At 36.7% G+C, this 26,021-nt stretch overlaps 1 protein-coding gene across 6 annotated transcripts in view; it reads right to left on the bottom strand.

Moving 5' to 3' along the window:
• Positions 1–24,935, bottom strand: part of Ipcef1 (interaction protein for cytohesin exchange factors 1) — a 170,236-nt gene extending 145,301 nt beyond the window's left edge. For 2 of the 6 annotated variants that reach the window (XM_005390558.2, XM_013517370.1), the window contains exon 1: positions 24,834–24,916. Coding sequence is in view for 2 of the 6 variants with exons in the window: in XM_013517366.1 (XP_013372820.1) it covers positions 9,795–9,869; positions 24,834–24,895 (137 nt within the window). In the remaining 4 variants the exon portion in view is untranslated. Of the gene's footprint in view, positions 1–9,794; positions 9,870–23,689; positions 23,767–23,855; positions 23,941–24,833 lie in introns of all 6 variants that reach the window. The other 4 variants (XM_013517369.1, XM_013517368.1, XM_013517366.1 and 1 more) reach the window with 4 other exon arrangements.
• Between the last annotated feature and the right edge of the window lie 1,086 nt (positions 24,936–26,021).

Genomic DNA, 26,021 nt, shown 5'->3' with positions numbered 1-26,021 from the left:
AGGAGGAGGAGGAGAAGGGGGGAAGGAGGAGGAGAAGGGGGAGAAGGAGGAAGAGGAAGAGGAGAAAGAGAAGACTACAAACTAATATATCTCACAGGTGGAAAAATGATTAACAAAACTTTGACAAGTTGAATCTAATAATACATAAGAGAGATACTAAATTATAACTAAATGTGTTTTTTTTCCCCAAAATGCAGGTTTGGCTTATAACTAGAATCAATTAGTGAATCACCATATTAATATAACAACCATATAACAGTTTCAACAGGCAAACACACAAAAAGCTTTGAGCAAAACCTAGAATCTCTTCTTGGTTTAAAAAAAAGCATCAAACTAGGAGTAGAACAAAATCTTCTCAACTTGTAAAGACCATCTATAAAAACCTCCAATTCAGATCTTGCTTAACAGTGAAATATTGAATAATTTCCCTCTAAAATCAGAAACAAGATAACTGTATCCACTCTTGTCACTCCTATTCAACATTGTACTTAAAGATCTAGAAAGTACAATAGGACAAGAAAATATAATGAAATAAAAGTTCTATAGGATGGAGCTGGGCCTGGTGGTGCACACCTGTAATCCTAGCACTCAGGAGGCTGAGACAGGAGGATCACTGCAAGTTTGAGGCCAGCTTGGGCTACAAAATGAGTTCAAGGCCAACCTGACCTGTATAGTGAAACCTTCTCTCAAAAAGGCAAAAAAAAAGTTTTATAGAATGGAAAGAAAAAGGAAAAATGTGTTTAGAGATGACTTGATCACCTCAATAGAAAATCTTATAAAAATTAAAAATACTTGAAAATTAATAAAAGTAAAGTTATTAAATATCAACTCTTTCTGTATTGTAGCAACACACAACTAGAATTAAAATTATAAAACAGTATGTACAACAGCATCAAAATGCAAAATAGGGATAAATCTGATAAAATATGTGAAAGATCTAAAAAGTACAAAACATAGCTGAGAATTAACGACTTAAGTAAACAGGGAGACATACAAGAGGGTATTAAAAATACAGTAAATGTTTGAATTTTTTTTCAAATTATTGTTATCAAAAAAAACACATTTCTATTCACCTCCCTCAAAATATTCCCCTTCTCTTATACCATTCTTTTTTAAAAAATTGTTTATTATTATTGTGGTTCTTTTATGTATGTGGTGCTGGGGATCGAACCAAGGGCCTTGTGCATGCAAGGCAAGAGCTCTACCACTGGGCCACATCCCCAGCTCCCCTTCTACCATTCTTATTCCATCCTCCTGCCACTTTTTGGAGTAACTCTGAAAGTTGTCTTTTATGAGTGTCTTTGTGAGGTGAGATAAAAAAATATGGTAGACAATGCTATCAAATTTCATCCAATGGAAGGCGGGTTCCTTAAAATATCTGGTGTGTCCTCATCCACCTTATTCACTGGAACTGGCACTGTGCAACTTCTAGCTCTTCCCCAAGGTCAAAATGACCATGAAAAGTACAGGTTTTAAATCAGTTCAGGACATGAAGGCAGCCACAAGCACACAACCAAAGATTCATAAAAAAGGACTTCCGCTACGGAAAGTGGCAAGGACAATGGAGTAAGTGTGTTTGAAGAGAGCAGGAAAGTTTTGAGGGTGATTCATGGCAATGTTTCTTTTACTGTATTTTTTAAAATTAAATGCATACTACAGCTTGTGCCTCTTCCAAGACTTGGTAAACTCACTATCATTTATTGACATTTGTTGTTCAGATGTTACGTATTGCTCTCTCACTTTAACTCACTCCCAATCAAAATTTTGACAGGCTATTTTTGGTAGAAATTGACAGATTGATTCTAATATTTTTATGAAATACAAAAGACCTAGAGTAGACAAAGTCACTAAAATGATAGCAATAAATTAATAGCCAAGATTCAAACCTCATCATGAAACTAGCGTAATCAAGACAATGAATGTGCTGACATCAAGCTGGACAAAGAGATCAACTGAGCAGAGGGCAGAAATAAACTCATATATATGGTTAATTGATTTTTGACAATGATGCAACTACATCTCAGTAGAGAAAGATAAATCTTTTCAACAAATAATGCCCTAATAAACGCCAAATTTTTATAACTTTTCACTATACTTGTATATCTAAAAAATTAACTCAAAATACGTAACAGACCCAAATGTAGTCCGAATGTATGAAGTATCTAAAAAATATAGGACATTTTGTCAAAATTAAGAATTTAAAAGACATTGTTTAGAAAATGAAATGATAAACTACACTGAAGGAGAAAATATTTGCAAACCATACAAATGTGTGATATCTAAGATATATAGATATATACTATCCAGAATATATAAAATTTTAATGTTCAATAGGAAAATAACAGCCTAATAAAAATTGGCAAAAAATATGCATTTAATGAAACAAGATAATTATCAGATGAGTATATGAAATGATTCACAGTATCATTGTTACTAGAAAAATGAAAATTTAAAATATGGTATTATAGATGTTTACCTATTAGGATGATTAACATTAGCATGAGTGATTATACTAGGCATTGACAAAGATGTAAAGTAATTAAAATTCTCATACACTACCAGCGACAATATAAAATTATTCAACTACTTTGGAGAGTGGTTTTGCAGGTTTTTTTAAAAAAACTTGAGCTTCTGTCTATTACATCCCAGCCATTCTCTCCTATATTTACACAAGAGTAATAAAAGCATATATATGTTCAAGGACTGTACACAAATGCACAGAGCTTTATTTGTTAACAACTAAAATCTGGAAACTAAAGTTATATATCCACAACTAAATAAATATTTTATTGTACCCTCAGAGAAGACTGCTCCACTGTACAGAGTATATAGAAAGTGGGGAATCATTGATACAGTAACAACAGAGTGACTCCCAAAATCACTATGATGTGTGATGCAACTTAGACACAAAAGAGGACAGAAAATCCTGGAAAATGCAAAGTCACTCGCAGTAATGGAGAGCAGATCAATGGTTGCCCGAGAATGTGGAAAACAGGGAGGGATTGGAGAGAGGTATTGTATTTCCTGAACTGTGTTAATAGTTTCATGGGTATACACATACAGTACATCAAAAAATTTCATGAAATTATAACCTTTAAAGTGTGTCATTCATTAAATATTGATGATGTCTCAGTGAAGCTGTTTTGTTTTATCAAATGTCTTAGTGAGAGATTAGCCTCCATGAATTTGAGAAACAGAAAGAAGGCTGGTGTGGCCAAAGAGGGGGACGTGCAAGGGTGTGACAAACGAAGTCAGAAGTAGTCCAAGCCCCACCACCCTGTGTATCTCTGCAGGCTCTGCTCAGATTTCCAGAATGTATTTAAATGCAGGATTAAAAACGGCCGGAACATGATCTTATTCCCCTTAAGTGCTCACTGAGTGAGGTAAAGCAGCAGGTCCACTTCTGGTCAGGTGGCTCTATGTAGTTATTTTACAAGTGCTCACTAATCTGAGCTTCTGTGGATCTCTGACAGTCTTTATTTCAGAAGATAGATTCTTCAATTTCACACGGATTTTTGTGAAGAACAGATTGGATTGCTGGTATATTCTCTTATGAAATATATTATGCAGCGAATTTTTATTAAATACCACTTATGTGCCTGCCAGGTACCAAATTTCCTAATTTTCTTTCATTAAAGAATAATGGTGCTCATGATATAAGCACAATATTAAAACTAAAGCAAATCTCAATGATTATATTTTTAAACAGATTTTAGTTTTTAGAGCAGTTTTATGTTTCCGGAAAAACTGAGCAGAAACGACAAAGTTCTTACATATCCCTTGGTTCCCCTACACACATACACACAGTCTCACCCAGGTCAACATCCCTCCAGGGGGGTACACGTGTTATAATCTATGACCCTTTTTACCAAAAGTCCACAGTTCACATCATGGATCACTTTCTGCGCTGTATATTCTCTGAATTTTCAAAAACTGTACTGACATGGAATCACCACCATAGTATCATAATGATAGAATAGTTTCACTGCCCCCCAAATCCTCTGTACTGTTTCTCTACACCTCTCCTCCATAGCCCCTGACATCCTTGGTCTTTTTAATATCTCTAGAGTTTTGCCTTTTCCAGAACATCACACAGTTTGTAGCCTTTTCTGATTGGGCTCTTTTACCTAGGAATATACACTTAAGGTTCCTCTATGTCTGTTCGTGGCTCAGTAGCTCATTTCTTTCCAGCCTTGACAATATTCCACTGCCTCGATATGGCGCAGTTTCTCCATTTACCCACCAATGGATGTTTTTGTTGCCTTCCAGTTTGGGCAATTTTGAATGAAGTTGCTATATAAACACTTGCATACAGGTTTTTGTGTGGAAATAAGTTTTCAACTCATTTCCATACATACCAAGGAGTATAACTGCTACATCATAAAATAACTGTATTTTTAGTTTTGTTAAGACTGCCAAACTGTCTTTCAAATTGGTAGTATTATTTTACATTCCTACCAGCAATGAATGGCGTTCCTGTTGCCCCACATCCTGTTCAGTATTTAGTTTTGGGTTTGGGCCATTCTCATAGGTATTTAGGGGTATCTCATTGTTATTTTAATTAGCATTTCACTTATGTTACATGATGCTGAATATCTTTCATATGCTTGATATCTGCCATACACCTCTTTGCTAAGATATCTGATATTTTGCCCAATTATTAATCAAGTTATTCATTTACTCAGTGCTGAAATTCAGAAGTGCCTTGTACATTTTGAATTATAGTCATTTATGAGATATGTCTTTGACAAATATTTTCTCCAACTCTGTAGCTTATTGTCACACTTTCTGAAAACAATTATATTTTAATGCAGTATATTTTGAGCATTACTGTATCTTCAGTTCACCAAATTTACATAATGCTATATATATACAGTATGCTAATTAAAAAATAAAATACTGCTATCAACACAACCTCTATAGTAGTACCTCATTTCACAAATTTAATGTGGAAAAGATGGCCACGTTCATCTTTATGTGGGAAAGATGGCCAAGGTCACGTTCATCACCTGATGCAGAGTTCACAAACAAAAGCAAAATTTTGCCAAATGCTTCTGTTTGTGAACCAAATTCTTTGCAAACAAAAGCATTCATGAATCAACATACCACTGTTTAATAATGTGTATCATCATACAAGCAGCTGTTTCTATTCATAAATATACTGAAGAAAATATACAAATCCATGTCAGTTCTTAGAAATTGATTAAATGAATTAAATTCATTTAATTAATTGATTAAATGAATTAAATGACATTGTCCTTTAGTAAATCAGATTTTTCCATGTATTCACAGGCATTCTCAAGATCACAGAACATAGAATAACAGAAAGATATAAAAAATAGAAGCAAAGATCACAGAACATAGAATAACAGAAAGATATAAAAAATAGAAACAAAATTACATTATTTAATTTTTGCCCCCTGTAATCACCAGTTTTATTATTCCAAAAATGTGGAAGTCTTTTTATTTTCCTTTGTAGAGATTAATTTTTCATTTTGGGGGAAGCAATTAAGCAGGAAAATTTGAAACAACATCCTTACTATTTCCAAGTTATACAGTTGAAATTGTGTCTTGTTATTTGGGTCCTTTATTTTTCCCATTACTTTATTATCAGAGAAAAATATGTGCTTAACAATACCTTTAAAAAGAGATAGGAAAACTACCAATTAAAAGCAATTTAAAGTATATTAACAATTATAATATATGAATTGTGTGAAAAGAAAATAAATATATCAAGCAATCATGGAAATTTGAACACTATTTGATATTACTGGGGAACTTGGGGGTTTTTTTATTTGCAATAATGGTACTGTGATTTTGTTTTTTAAAAGGAGATAGTAGCAGACCCTCAGTTCTGCATCAAAATGTCCTTGGTTCTTACTGCTGCCTTGGACACCTGCCCAATTTCCACTTCCCAGCACTTGTGTGCCTTTGCTTGGGGCTTTCTGTGGTCCTTGAAGCCCCAAGTGTAGACTTCAAGACCTGAAGAATTCATACAGATATCCATTCCAATCCCACCAACAAGCACCGCTCACCCGACCACTTTGAGAGCTAGTGAATATATATTCCAGTTCAGCAGCATGCATACATCAGTAGAGCACATGTTCCTTTATGTTCCTTGTATTGACTTCCTTCCTTTTCCTCCCTCATCTTCCTACTTCCTGACATGTATTTCCAAATACATGGTTTTCATTAAAATCTTTGTCTCAGAGTTTATCTCTGGGGTGCCACAAACTACAGCCATATGTACTAGAACTTCTGAAAATGATATGACAGATATGATTTTTTCAAACTAATGTAGAGAAAAGACAAGCTTGATTTTGTTAAAAGTTCTGAAACTAAATGATGGGAACACTGGGATTTCATTTTATGTTCCTACCTATTTTTAAAAGTTTATAATTTCCCATAAAAATAAATTTAATGTTTTAAGTGAACACTTAAACTCATAAAAGTTTAAAATGTAACACAAATGGCATTTCAAATCAGTAAAGGCCTGAGTCTTTTTTCAACTGAATTACCATCTAGAAAACATCAAATAAAGCTACCTTTCACTGAAATAAATTAAAGGTGAATCAAATATTTGAATTCACAAAATAGAATCATGAAAATATTAAAAGAAAATGTAGGAGAATTTATTTCTTTGGGGAGACAAGAAGACTTCTCTAAACAATACACAAGACCCAAATTCCAAAAAGATTAGTGTAGTGGGCTACATAAAAAGTTTTGTTTTATTTGTTTTCTGCACAGAAAAGTATAATACCATATAAAGTCAAAAAACAAATGATCAACTGGTAAAAATATTTCAAAACATATGACAATGAGCTCATTTCCTTAATTCATAAAGACCTCTTAGAAATCAGTTATAAAAGACCATTAAACCAATAGAAAAATTTGACAAAGAATTTAAAGAGGCAGTTTGTAGAAAACAAAAATGACTTATCAACATATGAAAAGATGGTCAGCCCCAAACATGAAGAAAGGAAAAGTAAAATGTCAGTGAGATTCAATTTTTGTTTACCAGGAGGCAATTCTCAAAATATGTTCATAAAAGCAGAACAGTCAATGTAGTATGATTTAACTCAGTTAAAAAAAAGAAAAGATATGAGTATGTGTGCATTTCTAAATACAACTACTTCTTGGTATTCATGGGGTTTACAACACCCTCAGACACTAAATCCACAGAATCTCGATCCCTTATATAAAATGGTGTAGCGCTTGTGTAGAACCTCGATACATCTCATATACTTGAAATCATCTCTAGATTATTTATAATACCTAATATAGTGTAAACACTATGTAAATAGTTGTTATACTATAGTGTTTAGTGGATAATGACAAAAAGTGTACACTATTCAGTATGGATTTTTAAAAAAATATTCCATGTCTAATAGCGGTTGACACTGGATGTAACATCTGCAGATATGGAGGTCCAACTGCATTATATATATGTGCGCTTATCTGTATATACATGTTTATATGCTCAGATATGCATATGAATTCTAGAAGGCTATTATAGAAATGGGTGCAATTGTTGCTTCTGTACAGAACTGTGTGGCAGAGCCTGGAAGTCCTGAGATGGGATAAGCATAACTTTTCATCATGCATTCCTGTATGTTTAAAGTTTAAAATGCACATCTGAATTAATCTGAATTACCTATCCAGTTAAAAAGTAACTAGTTGATACAATAAATTAAATTACTTTATTCAGTAAGGATGTACTGAGCAGCTACTTTATGCCAGGCACAATGTAAGTGCCAAAAATACACGTCGGGGTGGCCAAAGGAAATCTCCATCCTCAGAGCTCTAGCATGTTTCTGAGAGGAAATTAATAGGAGTGTAATGAATTCTGTTTGACCAAGTTAATTTGGACTGAAACTCAATGAGTGTTTGCCTTAGATGTATCTTTTTTTAATAAACGAATAAATTTAGCTTTACATAAAATGGTGACTCTGGAAATGCATTCTCTGGAGCTGACACAATAATTATAATTTGTGCAGGCCTTATTGAATGAGACACAGTGAAAAAAGGTCCATTGTTCAGCAATATATATATATATATATATATATATATATATACACACACACACACCATGGAAGGCTTTCATTCTTGTAACTAAAGGTTTCTAATTCTCTGCCTTCATTTATAGCTTACGTGTCAGATGTTAAGTTGTCTCTGGTCCCCATGATACGTAATTGTCTTTTTTAGGATTCAAGTCTATGTTTTATTCTGAAGATTCAGGACAACAATCCCAAACATTTTACTGAAATCAATACACACAACTCCTGCTGGTATTCCAAGTTCTCATTTGCATCTTTCCTCTTTATTCTCCAGACACAGACCACCTATCCTGACCAAGTCTGATGCTCTAGTTGTTAAACCCATTTCATTCATCAAAAAATGCATATTATGATTAAAGGATGGGCAAGTTAAGAACATTTTTAAAGTGTTGTCAATGGCCACTATTGTTTCCCTGGTGCTCAGTCAAAAAGGAACTTCTTGGTCAAGCAATTGGGAAATGTAGCTTATTAAATTTCTCCAAAATTAAAACATTTCCCCACCTTAGAAATTTACAACGCGTGTTAACATTAGCAGGCCTAAGACTTTTTCCTTCTCTCCAGCACAAGTCAGTCCTGTGGCTTGACTTAAGACCCTTCACAGCCCTCACATTCTCACCTCTAAGAAGTAAGCTCTGAGGCCATGTGATGTTTGTGGTTCTCATTCCACATTATCACTCTATATTCTTAGCATGATTTTTAAAAAATTAAGCAATTGAAGCACTTGATGTTATTGCTTTGAAACACAGCCAAATAAATAATCACCAGCTATTACTGAACTTCAGAGCATGCTCTTTGGTTGACTAATGTGGTATGGAGTGACACTCAGAACTCTGACAGGTGCGTTATAAATAGCAAGAATTAACATTTAAATCACTTCTTTTCAATAAAATGAAGTATAAATCTGAAAGGTAACAGAACAGAATAATCCTAGACACCAGACTATCCAAAAGGGTATTAACTCAACTTCTAATTTTTCTAGGAAATAGGAAAAATATGTTTTAAAAATAAAATAGTATTATCTTTAAGTAACTATTCACATGAACAACTTTGTCATGACTTTCTAGCTCAGCCATGCAATAAATAGATTAATTTTTCCTGGATTCCCTACTCAGCTGACTCCCATACAGTTCTCCATCAGCTTTGAGTTAAGATAAACGTCCCCAAAGAAGGAGGAAACAGATGATGAGATGAATAGATCTGAGAAAATTATGATCAGAGCTCTCATCGACACAGTCTCAGGTTTGAATCTGTTTTCCTTTGGCAAACTTTAAAGTCCTTCCAGGCCCAACTCAGGACTCTGTGATATCATAACTTCCTAGTAGCTCACAGCTGACCTGAAGCTTTCCTCTGCAAAAATATAGCACAACATACCTTTGTCCAAGGAGCACACTCTCAGAACCCAGGCAAGAAGAAAAGTGAAAAAAATATGTGTGGACTTAAAATAATCGAAATGCAATACTTCACACCACTTCCTTGTGAGGATAATCCTCTCCGATAGAGCACAGCAATAACCAACAACAAATGCACAATGTAATTAGAATAAAGGCAAAATAATAAGGTAAAATAGGTACAATTCAAGCCATTTCCCCTACCTCCAAAATGCAGTGGGAAACAACCTTTCTTTTAACAAAATACTAGCAGGACTTATAAAATGGCAGTCACTCTTTCAATGAACAATCTGCCTAAGAAAGTTAGATTGCATGCAACTTTAACACCAAGCCAAGAATTTTCTCTTACATTCCCTGTGCAAGTATGTTCAGCCACGGAACAGGGCCTTCATAAATTCCGATTCTCCACACCTTACTTCCAAACCTTTGAGAGACAAAAAAAAAATCTTGTTTAGTCCTGAACGTTGACGCAGCAGTTTCTCCAGCCTCGTGACTGAAAAGGAACTTTAACAAAGAAATCCTTTGTTTCCATATTTAAAAGCTACACCTCCTGCCATGAAAACTTGGCCTCAATTTTCATTCTATCACATCCAGAAAAAATGCAACCAAATATCAGGAATCATGACATTGTTCACATTTCATGCCAAACTGTTGATAAATTTTTAGGGACAAATGCCCCTTCTGTTGGAAGCCTGTAAATAACAAATACCTGCTTGTCTAAGCTCAATACAGAAAGAAGTTAAAATGATCACTTTATGTGATTCTGTGTTTAAAAGCTTTTGATTAATCTTGAAATACATTGAAGGGATTCTCTTCCTTGGCAAATCAAACAGGGGACTCAAGCACTTTGTCCAGGTTCCACTTGGATTCCTACACCTTCAGTGCTAAGTCAGTGCTCTCTCTCACCCCCAGCTCCTGCAGATTTCTAAATCACCAGACTGACCACAGGGTAGAAAGCTGGCACAAACACACTCTGATCCCAAGAGAAGCTGTCGCTTAGTTATCGAGGCTCAGGAGGGTGGTGAATCCTAGGCAAGGGGCTCCTTGTAAGATAGGCAGGAGTGCCACGACGTCAGCCAACGCTGCAGGAAAATGGTTGCACCTTGAGACTATAATGTTAAGTGACATAAATCAGACAACTGAGCTTAAGTATTACATGGTTTCTCTCATAGGAGCAACCCAAATTATAAAAGTAAAGGGTAAAATAAAAGATAGACAATAGGAAATAGGGAGATAGAGCTTTCTCAAGTGGGAAAGGGATAAAGAGATGGAGGGAAGAAGGATGCAAAAAGGAATACTGTGTTATGTACATTTTTAAAAATGTGATCCAGGGGTTCCCAAAATGTGTTCTAACATTTTGATGTTCATCTGACCTTGAAGCAGTCCTGGTGGGAACTATAGAGGGAACTAGGTAAAAGAGCATCTAAAAATTTGATCTACTGGATAACCTAGCATTTGTTACCCCCAATTCACTTCTGCCTCAAGAAATACAAGGAGCCTTGGCCCAGATTAGATCAGTGTCATTTCCTGATGCTTTTCAGGGTGTTACTGAAGGCAGAGTGATGAGTTGGATGCTCAGTCAAGTCCATTCATTCACATTTTTTCTCAGCCAAAGTTTCCTCAGCCCTAATATCTTATACTTGCAAGATCTTGTGAGAAAAAAAAATATTAGGGGAAAGGAAGCACAAAATAAAACAAATTTACTATCTTCATGAGCAAAGAGTACCACTGTGTTATCTAGAAAGACATTTAAGTGAGAAAAGCTGAATGTGTAACAGACTCTGTCGATGGACAGCTAACATTTTGATGGTCTGGATGAGGCAGTTATCAACCCACAGTTGTGAGACAGGTAGACCAGATTGCCTAGCAATCCTAATAATCTTCCATTTGGAAGGATCTAATTCACACACTGGTGTTAGTAACTACCAACAACTCAAAGATCTTTCCTTTGCAAGCATGTGCTCATTTTAACCCAGATATGACACTGTAAACAGTCTATGCATAGAAGATCTAGACTATCCACTTGCATTACTACTAATGAGCTGAACACAACTGGAAAATCTCCAATACTCTTCAGACTTCAGGTTTCCTATCTGTGAGGTGGCAGGGCCACAGTAAATAGAGTCAAAGATCTCTCCTCAAGGTTCTCCAAATCTTTAGTAAAGGTAAAGAATGACTATGAATGACTCAACCTGGGAAATACCAAGGAACAAAAGACAGACTTTAATTCAAACTTTACCTAGATGATAAATGCATAGAGATAACTTATGGATGAAGATCAGAAAATAGAATGGTCCAGAGGAGAAAGCTTCCTGTAAGAGACAACGAACTAGAACTCAAGCCTCAACTTGGCCATTCACTAGTAGTGTGTCCTTAGACAGGCCACTTAACCATCCTAAGGGTCAGGTTCTTCCATGGGTGTATTACTACCTTCTCTGCTGTAGACTCTAAAATATATCAATGTAGAAAACTAAGCACAAACACACTGTCTTGATTACTTTTCTCTCATTGCTGGTACAAAATACCTGACACCCAAAATTAAGGAAGAAAAGATTTCTTTAGCTCACAGTGTGTGGAGGTTTCAGTCTATACTTGGCTGGCTCCAAGGCAGAGTGGCACATGGCGCAGAGCAGCCATTCATGGTCGCAGAAGAGAGCAAAAGCAACAAGAGTGCAAAGGGAGGAGTGGTGGCAAGCAGCCTCTTTCCCTCCTTTACACTGTATACAAACTGTCTTCCCCAGGGCAGGTGTAGCACTCACACCCATAATTCCAACATTGGACCCTGAATCAATCATAAACTCTAGAAGTCTGTCTCATGACTGCATGAGGCTTTGGGGAGACATTCAGACACAAACCATAACATTCCTGGCCTCCCAAAGACTCATGCACATCCCTTTATGCCCTTTAGGCAAAACACATTTCAGTCCATCTGCAAGAGTTGCCCAAACCAAGTCCTAACAGTTTCAGCATTGCTGCAAAGTCCAAGTACCAAGTCTCTTCGCAGACATAAGACAAACTCTCAGCTGCAAGCCCCAATTCAAATGGAAAGTTAAATACTTCCAACATTTAATGGCACAAGATAAATACTACCATTCCAAAATGTACAAACAGGAGGATATAAAGCATTGGGACCAAAGCAAATCCAAGGTCCAGCAGGGCAAACATTAAGTCCTGTGGTTCCATGTCCAGCATCTGGAGCAATCTGTGGCCCACTGTGAGCTCCAAAGGGCTTGCATGACTCCACCGCTATGACACTTCTGGTAAGAGACAATAAACTAGAACTCAAGCCTCAACTTGGCCATTCATTAGTAGTGTGTTCTTAGGCCACTTAACCACCCTAAGGGTCAGGTTCTTCCATGGGTGTGTTACTATCTGTTCTGGTGTAGAATCTAAAATATAACAATGTAGAAAATTAAGTACAAACACACTCAATAGCTTGTTAAGCAACCAGAGCTTAGAAGTCCTATATGAACAGGCATTTAAGATTTAGAAGGTCTCCTCCAAGAATAGACTAAAAACAAAACTGAAAAGTTTAGGAAAAGACTTTTGGGAAAATAAGTTCTTACTTGCCAACTCTTAAGAGAAACGTTGACTGTGAACATATGAAATTTCTCTAGTCTCTCCAAGATAAAAGCAGCATACATTTCCATAGAACACCATTTCCACACATAACAATAAGATTAAAAATCCTGATTCTTTGTCACAGTGACTCAAAGTGCCAGACCGTACAATGACGTTTGAGTAAGAAAAGCATTTAAGGCTCTCCTTTATGCAGAATGGGATGCACATGGAGAGAGCAGGCCAGGAGAGCAGCTCTACAGCAGGATTAGTCCAACATGCCTGGGTAATCACACAGCAGTAGGTTAGCCTCCTGGAGATAGGGGCAAATAGCAGACTTGGCCACAGCCAAGATTCCCTGGGGGTCTCTGCTTGGGGTTAAATGGTGGTAAGAATGACCAGGCTGGCTAGGAAGAAAAGTATTAAACAACAAAGCTGCCTTTACCCAAAGACAATATGATATCAGTATACGATTGCATGCAACAGTGTTAACCCCCAAATCAGGGAGAAAGAAAGTCTGCTGTTTTTTAAAAGCTGTATTTAACCAAGCTCCTTTGCTTTGATCAACCCTCCATGAATTCTCCAAAGACTGTCAGGCAATCAGCCAGAGAATATTCAATGAGACTCTTCCAAGCACTTTTCAGATACAATACTGTCAGGATTATGAGAAGGAAAACTGACCAGCAAGAGGACACCAAGTGGACATAAAGAGTTAGATGAACATTGAAAAGAGACACTCAAATAATACTGTAGAATAACAGTTGATAATTATTGAGAATAGGAAACTTTATTTCTAGTAGCACAGGAAGACAACAACCAAATCATCTTCAATGTCAGGGCTAAAAGGCATAACAGGAAATTTGAGAAAGATGGGTCAAGGCAGAACAGGCAGAAATCCCTGGGTTTTGAAGTCTACAGAAAGGGTAGCTTGGAGGATATGATCAGTACTCAAATGCATGCTGAATCTAGGAGGTGGAGTAGTGAGAAAGGTCCTAGTTTTGACCAAAATGGAGCCTTTGAGAGCAGTCTGAACAGAATGCAAATATTAAAAACAGACAGATCCTAGGCATGGTAGTGCATATCTGTGATCATAGCTACTTGGGAGGTGGAGGCAGAGGATTGCAACTTTAAGCCAAGCCTGAACAACTAAGTGAGACCTTGTCTCAAAATTTTAGAATTGGGGCTACTTGGGTTGTAGTAGAGCACTTGCCCAGTGGTAGAACACTTGTCTAGCATGTGGAAGGCCCTGAATTCAGCTCCCAGAACCACAAATAACAAGACAAGAACAACAATAGGCAATCACTTGCCAGCTCCAGCTCTGGAGCTTTTTGGGGGAATTCTCCAAGTCTTCTCTATTTTCTTTTCCCATCTACTACATATCTTTCGACTTTTTTTATGTCCACCAGAAGGTTCAATGAATGAGGGAAAATAAAACCAACTGTTAAATCTATTGAATGATCAGCATTGGAAATTTGAAATGTTCTTGTATAGGTATGGATGTGTTATTCATTCCTACTTGATCTGAATTTTGTTATCACCACTCATTCTGAGTTGCTTACATTAAACCTTAATCATGTATAATATCTGTACACCTTGATCTAAAAAGAAATGTGTGCTGCATAATCCAAAACTACTGCCAAGGCTCTAGCTACTATCTGACTAGGCTGGAAATATTTTCTCAAAATTACTTCACTGTTGGCTGAGTTTTATGTCATATGCTTCCATACAAAAGGAAAACAAGGCAAATAAGAAAAAAGATAGTTTCCTTTTCCTCTTGAACTGGTGGGAAGATTATGTTAAAGGATTGAACATGATGCTTGTTTGTAAGATTCAAGAAACTGCTGTTTTACTAGGTTAAATACAAATGTACAAAACCCTTCCCCTACCATTGAATTTCCTCCAAAGTGTTCATTTCCCCAGAAAACATTTCTTTCCCCAAGTCTTCTCACTTTCCTTCATTTCTCCATGTTGATCAGAAGAGAGGTACCAATGCCCTCCATCCATCCACCAGCCTCCTTCTCCCTGCTATGCCCCCATCGACCTCTAAAATTCTTCACATTGGCACAGAAGAAACTGGAGCTTACTGTCTGCACCCACTAAATTATCATCATAACAGGTATTGTCTGCCCATTTTGTAGTTTGCAAAGCACATCCATACACATTCATGGAAATCTTAAAGACACTCTGAGGCATGTAAAGATACACTGTTACCAACATCACAGGTGGAGAAAGCAAAACTTGAAGAACTGACCACCTCAGGTTCACATGTTTAGCAACTGACAGAACAAAGGTCTCCAGTGTTGTGATCTAGGATTCTCCTTGTTATTGAAAGGCTGCTCGGTAAACAGCAGCACAAGACCCATTCACTTAGCCCTTAGGGGGAGGGCACTGAACTTATTTTTCCTCCTGATGCTTAATACAGAGAAAGTACAACAATATTTTGCTGTATTGAGGTGAATCATCTCTCAGGGGACATAAGAAAATTTCTATATTTAAGAGATTATCTTGTACTGCTATTTACAGTGAGGTAACACAGAAGGTCTTGCAGCTGAGGATGCAGGCAGGTTTAAAAACATAGAGATGAGGACTTGCTAGTTTCTACAGGCTCCAAACACCATAGCAAAGTGGTAGAAAAATGCGAGTTATTTGAGGATGGTCCTCTTTCCAAAAGATAGTCGCTGCCACCTGCTCTGACAGCGCCTAAACGTGCTTATTCACATTCACACTGGGACTTTCCCCCTCCAACTTTTGTTCCTCCGTTAACTTCAACTTTCTCTTGTGTTACATAGCTGTTCAGCAGTTATTTGGTTGAAAACTTGTCAAACTTGTCAATTCTTGGAAATATTTGCCACTTTTGAATATCTGAACTGTCCTATGGTCACCTATCATGAAGAAAGAGATTATGTCTCAAACCCATTTATTATCCATAAAAAATGTTTTGCCACTGTACCCCTATATGATAAATTCTCATACCTGAAGTATGTAACGTGCCACAAATAGGGGTTTAAATATATCAAAGTATGCTTTTATCTTAGTTGTGGTACAAAAACACATAATATTTTTAAAAGAAAACAGCACTGAAGATTTCATGCCAAAATGTTAACTATGATTACTTCAAGGTTGTAAGATCATGAGAAATATTCATCTTCTCATTACTTATCTGCACCATTGGCAATAAAGCACATTATGGGCATATTAAAGAAAAATAGTTCTTTTTTAAAATTTAAGCTATCAATTACAAGAGAGTTAATAACATAAATTTACTCTGAGGTCAACTCCAAAGCACTTATCTAAAAAGATTCTTTCTTCCCTCCCTTTATTTAACTTAATATATACTAATCTTTTTCCCAAGGCCTCTTTCTGGTCTTGTAATAAACAGAAAGGATAAATGGAGACTACTCAAGCACATCCTTTCAAAACTCTGCCTTCCTATCTTTTAATCTCCTTTTTCTTCTTTTCAATCTAAATTCTTGGAAGCAAAAACCCCATAGCTCTCAGCTTCAAACCTCCTCGGCTTTGATCTGGAGAAGTCTTTAGGAATGAGATTTTCCTCAAGGCTGAAGTAAATCTTGCCAAGCACTCTAAAATTGTTATCCACCCAAACAGCCTTCCTTGGGCTTCTCAGCTCCAGGAGTGGGGAAAACACAGATGGGTATCAGTAAACTTACCTAAAATATAAGAAATCACCTGGCATCTTTGTATTATTTATATTATGTTATTTTACATTATATTATTACTGTTAAGGCTGCTGTAGGCTACTGGACTCTCAGGTCAAAAGGCATAAATTCAAATTGTAACTCCAGATCCAAAATATTGGGGCTGGAATCCTCACTATATTTGTATGTGACCTTGACCTAGGTTCTCAAACTCTCTGTACCTATTTGCTTATCAGAAAAAGGGGGCTAGTTAATAACAGCACTTGCTATCAATATTTGACTAAGAAATTAGATACTAAATGTAAAGGCTTTAACCCTTCCCTGGAGGCAGTTAAGTGAACAGAACATGTTACTCTTAGGAATAAACATGTGCGTCAGCCACAAACCACAGGGGACAAGGAAATCTATGCAGCCTGTTAGCAGAGCTACACTTAGAAACAAGAGCTCGTTGGAACTATGTTTCTTGTCCTGTATTGCTCTAGGGCTCACTTCAGTAGCTGTCACTACCCAGAAATCTCCAGGGGTTGTCCGTAATGTCTCACTGGTCAGGGGCATCCATGCGCTCCGGAAGGCTCCTCTGCTACAATGGTCAGAATCACTGCCTCATGAGGAAGCAGGTGGTGGTGCCCAATGCCTAAAGTCAAACCATCCCTGAGAAGATCTCCCACTAACTTGCTGTCAGTACAGAGCACACAGACGGATTTCAAACAAAGTGAAAATGACCTACCGCATGCCCAGAACCCTGCTACTACCAGGAACACCAATTTGAAAGCAAAGTTCAGATGCAAGCAATCCCGAGTCACTGAGCTACCCTTGCTCAGTTTACTTACTCTGCTTTGGTGATTTCTTGGCCTCTCTCTCTCTCTCTTTCTCTCTCTCTGTCTCTCTCTCTCTCTCTGTGCTGGCTGCATGGCTCAGAATGTCTAGGGGCCTGGCATTCTTCTCAAGACAACTGATTTGTACATAACTTTGGAATGTTTGTGTGTTTTTACAAAATAAAGCTAATGGCACTCCAGTGGTAGCTCAAACCTTGCTGAACAATCCCTCTCTCAAGCTCCCATCACCTACGCAAAAGCTGCTGTGGTTGATTAATCATGTTGAAAATCAAGGTGCAAAAAGCCTTGGTGGCTGTGTTTCAAAGAAAAATCCAGCTAGAGCTGGAAAATCAACCATATTTACTAGATGAGTTCAAGTTCAGATCCCTCTCCTGGATGGAATGGTTGCAATTGAATCTAACCAGGAAGAAGCAATGGTAAGTCACATGATTATCAAGGAATTTCAGGGTTATCTTGTCCATTCTGTTATAATAAAATACTTGATACATTGCTACATTACCTGGAAAATATTAGATACTCCATGAATATTTCATAACTGTTAAATATTCATAAATAGGCCCTCACCATCTTACCTGATTAACAATAATGCTCATTAATGAGAGCAACTCTATTTTGTCAATATGCAAAGAGAAGCTGGGATTTATGACCTAACAAAGTACCAGGCTTTTAATATCACCAGCTTGAGGATTTTAATGAGTGGCGAGAATAGAGCTGTTATAAATAACTTGTACTCTGAGTTAATGAATACAATGTTCCTGTTGCAACCATTAATTTACTAGTATAGCAGAATCTTCCAACTTGTTTCAGCAATTGATGAAACTACATATATTCTCATTAGTCCACAAAACTATTGCAAACTTCCCTAATATTGTGCTGAAGCTTGAGCTATCCAAATAATCATAAATAGGCAGCCTAGAATGTTTGACTTTCAGGTTTATAGACATTTGCTTAATTTTTCAAAAAATTCAAGATTTCCTCCTTAGGAAAGTGTCCTTAGGTGACCCATGACATCCTCCAGAGGTGATAGTACATTCTATAGAAGTGAATAATGTTAGACTGAGACTACTGCATAGTGTTGGACTGAATCTTTTCTGAGACACTTGTCTTTTGCTATTGTACACCTAGGTTCAGTAATGATATTTACATTTGCATATAAGTGGCTCATTGTTTTTCTCTTCTCTGACATTAGAGAGTGATGCATAAAACTCCTAAAAAGAAGTATCCTTTCTGACAGGAGAAAACCTTTTGTTCAAATGTGAAAGAATCCATCTAATTACAAATTTCTGTTGGATATCTTTTAAAAAGATTATATAAAATTAATAAGTCTAAAGAAACTTAAATATGCATCAATTAAGAGGAAAAACAAACACATAATTTTAGTTTTGCACAGATTAAATGAACTAGCCTTCTGCCATGGTATCTTCCTGTTGTAAGAATGTTGTTCTGCTAGTGGTGATTGTGATTAATATCCTTAAGGTAATTTAAACTCCCCTGAATAGGAGACTTAAAAGATTTTTATGTTGAAGAGAAACCCAAGAATAGGTTTGAAATCTTGGCTACTTAAGCTGTCACTAAAACTAGTATGGAAGTACCAAATCAAGATTATGAATTGAAATGACAAAAAATTACAGACTAAATCACTGAAAATTCCTACTTTCATTAATTAAGAAATTCTTCTTGGTTATATGCTTAGATCAGAGCTTTAAATTTTATATTTAGATCAATTAGCCAACATACCACATTGTTCTCCAACTCAGAATTTGTGAACTTTTCTTCAATATATAATAGAAACTGATGTTCCATAGCTTGTAAATTACCACATTGGCATAATAATTCAGGATTTTAGCTAGACTTCATTTCTGAAAGGACACCCTTTTATATGTCACAGCAGCCTGATTTTCATTTTGTAAATGTACTTCATTGTTGAGTGGCTTTATTCATTCCCATTCAAGGATAAACTGGATCTACTGTTTGAGGCCCAGTGCCACAGGTTAAAGTCAGAGAAATGAGTCATGTTGGAACTGGTCCCGAGAAGTGCTTGCCAGCAGTGTAGAAGGGCTGATGACTAGCCAAAATGACTTTTATTCTTTAGCCCCCCCCCATTAGGTCCCTAGTTCTGTCATAACAAAGTACTGCAAAGTAAGTGGCTAAAAGCAAGAGAAATGTATTCTTTCACAGTTCTGAAAACCTTAGTCTTCACATAAAGACACATTATATTAGATTAGGTCTCACATCACTGCAGTACAACTTCATTTTAATTTAATTAATTACATCTACTACAACTGTTTCCAAATAAGAACTTGAGGTGCTGAGGGATAAGACTTCATGTGTATTTATTTGGATGTATGTAGGTATGTATATATGTATGTATACGTTTATTTCACTACTGGAAATCAAACCTGTCTCTTCACAAAGAGCTACATGCCCAGCTCTCTCTCTTTCCCTCCTTTCTCTCTATTTTTTCCTCTGTTTTCTCCCTCTCTCTCTCTCTCTCTCTTTCTCTCTCTCTCTCTCTCTCTCTCTCTCTCTCTCTCTCTCTCTCTCTCTCTCTCTTTAAATTCTGAGACAAAGTCTTGCTAAGTTTCCTAGGCTGAGCTCAAACTTGCCATCCTCCTGTCTCAGCCTCTCAGAGTACTGAGATTACAAGCATGTGCCACCATACCTGACTCACAGTTTAACACATAACACCCTAGACTGCTTTTAATCTAATCCTTTTAGAGCAGTAAAGGGCTTATATGCCAATTAAATCTCTATATGATGGAAATAGAATACAAACAAAGGAGGGCTCCACTGGTTTATAATAATTTTTGCTTTCTTTAAAGCACTTTCAGTCCCATTTGGCTCCCACAAAAACATATTTGTTAGGTATTTCGAATCTCAGCTTTTATAGATGAGAAAGAACTTAAGTGTGAAGAAGTTCAGTGACTTGTGTGGTAAAACATGACTATTATATGCCACAGCCAGAATACACAGTTCTGCTAACTACTAGATCTTTGTTGTTCCCACTTAAAAAAAAAAAAGTGCTTCATATAAACCCCCATCAATATGGGTTCCTTGATACTCAAATTAGAAATTGATGTTTTCAACTTATATGATGCGGTGCCATGTAAATTGGCAGTAAGAAAGATCCTAGGGAGATAGAATTGTTTCAAATCTTTACTGACTGTGGATGTCCCAGGGAAGGTTTTGAGAGCCTTTTTGTCCTGCTGGGTGAGAAGTACTGTGCACAGGATGCCACTGGGCAGCAGGTGTAAGCTACACTGACAGCCCCGTACACACAGTTACATCAGGGAGCAGGTAGTTAGTTCCTCGGATAAAGAAAAATTCCCTCCCACCACCGCCTCATTAAGGACATAGAAAGGAATTTCACTTAAGGCAAAAGTAAAAAGTGAATCTGCTCATTCTTACCCTTTGTATCCTAACTCTTGGCTGAAAATTATTTATGTAATAAAATATTTAGCATAAATAAAAAGGATGTAGTACTGTGTAGGATGGGTCAGAGATGCTAAGAATCTGTCCCCACTCCATGTGGCATTTTGAATCAGGGTATCTCACTTCTCTAAGCTTCAGTTTCATGGAAATGACAAGAGCCCCATTTCCCAGGACCGTTTTGAGAAGTGGCTAAAATTGTAAATTTAAATGCACCTGAATACAAATGCTCTGGCTAGAATATATCCAGTGTTCAATCACATCATTGGGTCTTTTTTAATTTTGTACTCTAGACCTAAAATATTCAGAATATACCATGAACTATCAGTTACAAATTCTACTGGGCTGCTATTTCTATTTCAACTTGTATTTTATGCTGTACTAATGCTTGATTGATTAAGTTATTCATTTCTAAACTTAACTAGTTTTCACTGAACATGCAGTCATATTTTTTTCAGCTTTTCTTCTGAGGTTCATTAACATTCTAGTAATTTGAGGATGAGTTTAACTGGTTAACTTTTTACCTTTCAGTTCTTTCTGTTTTATTACCTGTTCCCATTTGGGAAGGTTGTTTTTGCTAACATTTGATCCTTCACCTCTTTTTCTGTCAAATATCTCTCACTTGATCATTTCTAAGAGAAAGGCAGGCAATTCCTTTCAATTCTACAAGCCAAAATGTTCTATTTTGCTTAAGTCTCTGATAAGGAACTCTGTAGTGACATGTTAACACTATGAGATGGAAGGGACAAGTTCTTAGCAGAAATTACTTCTTGACTCTACAAAATAGTGTTTATGACTTCTCCCCATTTACACCAAAATATTAGCGATATATCAACACTTCCTTAAAAAGTGAGTCACAGGCCCAGGCATGAGAGCACATGCCCATAATTACAGCATGCTGGAGATTAAGGTAGGAGAATCATGCTGAGGCCAACCTGGGTTATACAGCAAGCCACTGTCTCAAAAAACAAATTCTCTGATGCTGAGAGATATAGATTTAACTTGGAACTACTAACTGTTGAACTATTGAACTTGCTAGAAAGTTACCCGGTATAATTATTCAAGAACGATACCCCATTTTCATCTGATTCTAGAAATTAATCAGACCAGATGGTTCCAGATGGGACTCTATGTCTCTTCTCACTTCAGAGCTGATTTGTCTCTATGCCAGCCTTGATTTCAAAAGGGATTCCCCTACAAAGGTTAAACACCATAAGCTGTAAGTGTCATTTCTTAGATTACAATAAACCACAAACTTTAGCCCAGCATCACTAAAAACTATTTTTATTTTATGTGTAGTACAGGACTAAAAGAAAGTTATATTTTTGTTCATTTATTTTCATTCAATACTTATTTTTGTTTTCAGATTATTAAGATGGGCCGTGTATGTACAACTGATAAAAAAAATTTAATATAAAAGTATAAATATAAAAGTGACCATAGCTACAAATCCAATCTATATATTTTAGCATATTTCACCTCAATCTTGTTTCTCTATGATATTTTTGCACAGTGGAAAGTTGTGTCCTTGCTTTTGTGACAGTATTTCATCAAGATAACATTTGCCTTGAATATCATTTTATTGAAAGGATTCCTATATATAGACATTCACCAGGTGTTCAACCAATTTAATAACTAAGCTTATAACATTTATTTTTGATAAATGCTTGTCCTGATCTATTCCTGCTACTACAACAAATTACCATAGACTCGGCTTTATATAAACAAGAGAAGCTTATTTCTAACAGTTCAAACAGCTGGAAATTCAAGAACTAGGTGCCAGGTTATTTAGCACCTGATGAGGATGTGGTCCTCATACATGGTTCTTTCTCAATATTTGCAGCTGATGAGAAAGAGCACTCTTTTCACAGGGTACTAATCTCATTCCTGAAGGGGGTCCTCCCATTCCTCTTCTCTTCCCAAAGGCCCCACCTCTTGATGCCACTTTAAGCAAATGCATATCACCAGAGTATGGTAGGAACGTGGCAATCATATTTTTATCCAACACAACAACCCAGAAAGATCAATATATTAAACTCACCACTTTCTGTATGGCTTAAGTGTCAGAGAATTATTAAGTGGTAGATACAGATTTTAAACAGATGTATGAGCCCAAAACTGAGTGCGTGCATGCATGCGTGCGTGTGTGCGTGTGTGTCTATACTACAGTGCCCTCCCCATCATTAACTTTACCACCACTTCCAACACTATTTCCATAATCTGCACCATCACCATTTGTACATCAGCAACTGCATCAGTCACCACCCCTACTCTCTCTTCCTCTATTACCCCTACCAGTTCTACTATCACCTCCACACTCTGCACCTTCGTCTGCACCTCCACTCTCTCTACCTTCACCCTCATTATCCACACTATCACCTCCACCATCATCTTTAGCTCAAACATCAGACTGCCACACCTTTCACTTGATTGACCTTTTGATCATCTCACTTCTGCATGTCCTTTCTTTACTCCATGCCTTCATATTCTCTCCTGCTTCCCTTTGAATTCCTCCAATATTTACTTTAAGTGTCTGGGTGATGGAGATAATGCAATTTCTACCATACCACACTCATCTTATGAAAAGTCCAAATCATTCATTTGTTCAACAATCGTTTGATGAAGGAACATAATGTGAAGAGCTCTGTTCTGAGCACTGAACTATAGTAATTATCCCATTTGCAGGAATTCCTTCAACACCAAAAAGCTTATTTTTTTAGGTTTTTCTTCACAAATACATTAAACATTTGTCACATTAAACTTACTTGCAAATTGTTAACCAGTGTTTTGGTTAACAGTTCATACTGCCTAGTGTCCAAGCCAGATGGAAAGCAGAAGTGAGCTGTTCAAGAAGGACACACAAGTCAAAAGGAAAGTCTCAGGCAACAGCAATGTAGTAATTTCTTATCTCTTATTGCCACAGCAAACTACCGCAGGAAAGAACTTCCTATTTCTGTTCTTTGGTGATGTGCATTTGTCTGATGCAACTTGCCTGAAGTGTTCACGTACAGCCCTTCTGGAGGAAAGACATTTGATATATAAAGAAAAAAAAAAAAGCAATTAAACAGTAAAAAGAATGAGTACATCAACAAGTGCACAGACTTTAACTCCTTTTCCTTCTCACTTGTGTGACAGCACCAGAAAGAAATCTATGTTCTTTCTATTTCTATATTCCATGTGAAGTAAATAATTGTGTAAAAACCAGACTGTATGTACAAATACATAATGCCTAGGAGAGTATTAGAAATTCATAGATGCCTAAGACTAATAAAATCCACTAGTATAGTCAGAGATCCTTTGACTCTTACAGTTAAATTCTACATGTACAGAAATTCTGACTCTGACTCGTACAATTAAATTCTTCTACACATAATGAAATCCAAGAACCTCAGGTGCCAACAACACCTAGCCCTCATTTTCATACCAGAAATGTTTTGTCTAGCCTGTGACCTTTATCTGAGAGAAGAATCACCCCTATCAGCTGTCTGGAACCAAAAGGGGATTATCCCCACCAAACACAATTGCTCTAAAAGGAAAAAAAGGGTGACGACAGGGTGTTGCCTCCAAGTGAACTCTTTGGGACCAAAACAATGCTGAAATGAGTTTTTCTAAACTAAACTGTGGTCAGCAGTCCAAACAACTATGAACTCAACAACACTCACCTAAGGAAAAAAGAGAAAAGCAGAGAGCTTATATAACTTTCTCCAAAGCTCTAATAGAATTACAATGCCTTTAGCACAGGACTTCGCAACATCAGATTTATAAAGAGCTAAGGCAAATATCAAATCCCAAGAGCCACATTTCAGACCTCACTATTCTAAAGAGACTGTCAGAGTATACATTTTTGTACCATCTTCATATGTCAAGCGATTACTTCTCATGTACCAGCCAAAGAGTGACTGTACTTACATGCAGCATACAGAGCGTATATCCAAGAGCTGCCTCTTTATCCCTGAATTCAGAAAACTCATAGTGTTCTGAGGTGAAAGCTGAGGATTCTGCTCTGAGCAGCCACACAGAGCTATCATTAACAGCTGACCAGAACATAAAGTTCTTACAAAAGAAAAGGAAGTGTCATCATTACTTCCTCAATTCTATTTTCTTCCTTCTTACTCTTTTTGAACCCCTCTTTGATTCACTATCTAAGACACAGTACATCAAAGCAGGTATGCTCCATCTATCTGACTTCATATATTAGCAAATACTACCTAGTTTGCTCATTTCCAAGATGAATGTATAAATATTTGGCACTGCTTTCCTGGTTTGGGAGACAAAGGTGCTTATTTATAGGCATGGAGGGGGAGATCATGTGCAGATATTCTCAGTGTATTAGGTTCATATACCACATTTTAATCATCACCTTTTAATAGAGTCAATCTTTTCTTAAATCTCCCTCTTTTTTCCTGTCCTTGTTATTCATAATGCTCTACCACACAGTAGAGATAAACTTGTAAAAAGCAGTTTAGGATAAAAATTGCCTTAACCCACTATTCTTTGGCAGCATATCTAGCAGAGTCTTTACTGTGAAATCTTTTCTTCACAGTAATAAAAGGAAATGACTGGCTGAAAGTTAAATGTATTTGAACTTATTACAAAAAAAATCCTCCTATCTCTTCTTTTAAACAGCAAAATCTTATTCTTCTATACGTTCTTAAGAAAAGAATTCATTCTCAGTACTTCTATACTCTTCTCTCAAAGTAAAGGAAATAAGCCATTAGAGATGGTCGCATTCATTGCAATCTTCCAGGTTCTGTATCTATAATATTGTATGTATTAGTTACCATTTTAGTCTACTTTCTGAACTATAACAAAATACCTAATGCTGGGAACTAAAAGACAAGATGTTTACTTTGCTCACAATTTGAAGCTAATGAGTGCCATCTGTTTGGCCCTGGTGAGAGCAGATGGCATCACAATGGCAGGAAATGCTGTAGAATAGATCACATTGGTGAGACAGCACAGAAGTGAGCTGAGATAGTTGAATTCAATTCTGTAACAATTCATTCTCCCGGGAACCATTCCAATCCCACAAGAAGACCTACATCAATCCCTTCAAAAAGGTGATGCCCTCATAATCTAATTTCCTTCCACGGGGCA

The sequence above is a fragment of the Chinchilla lanigera genome, unplaced genomic scaffold (genome assembly GCF_000276665.1).
Source record: "Chinchilla lanigera isolate Chin_1 unplaced genomic scaffold, ChiLan1.0 scaffold00038, whole genome shotgun sequence".
Lineage (NCBI taxonomy): Eukaryota > Metazoa > Chordata > Mammalia > Rodentia > Chinchillidae > Chinchilla > Chinchilla lanigera.
The sequence above is the reverse complement of the archived record's forward strand: the minus strand, read 5'-3'. Positions and strand labels throughout refer to the sequence as shown.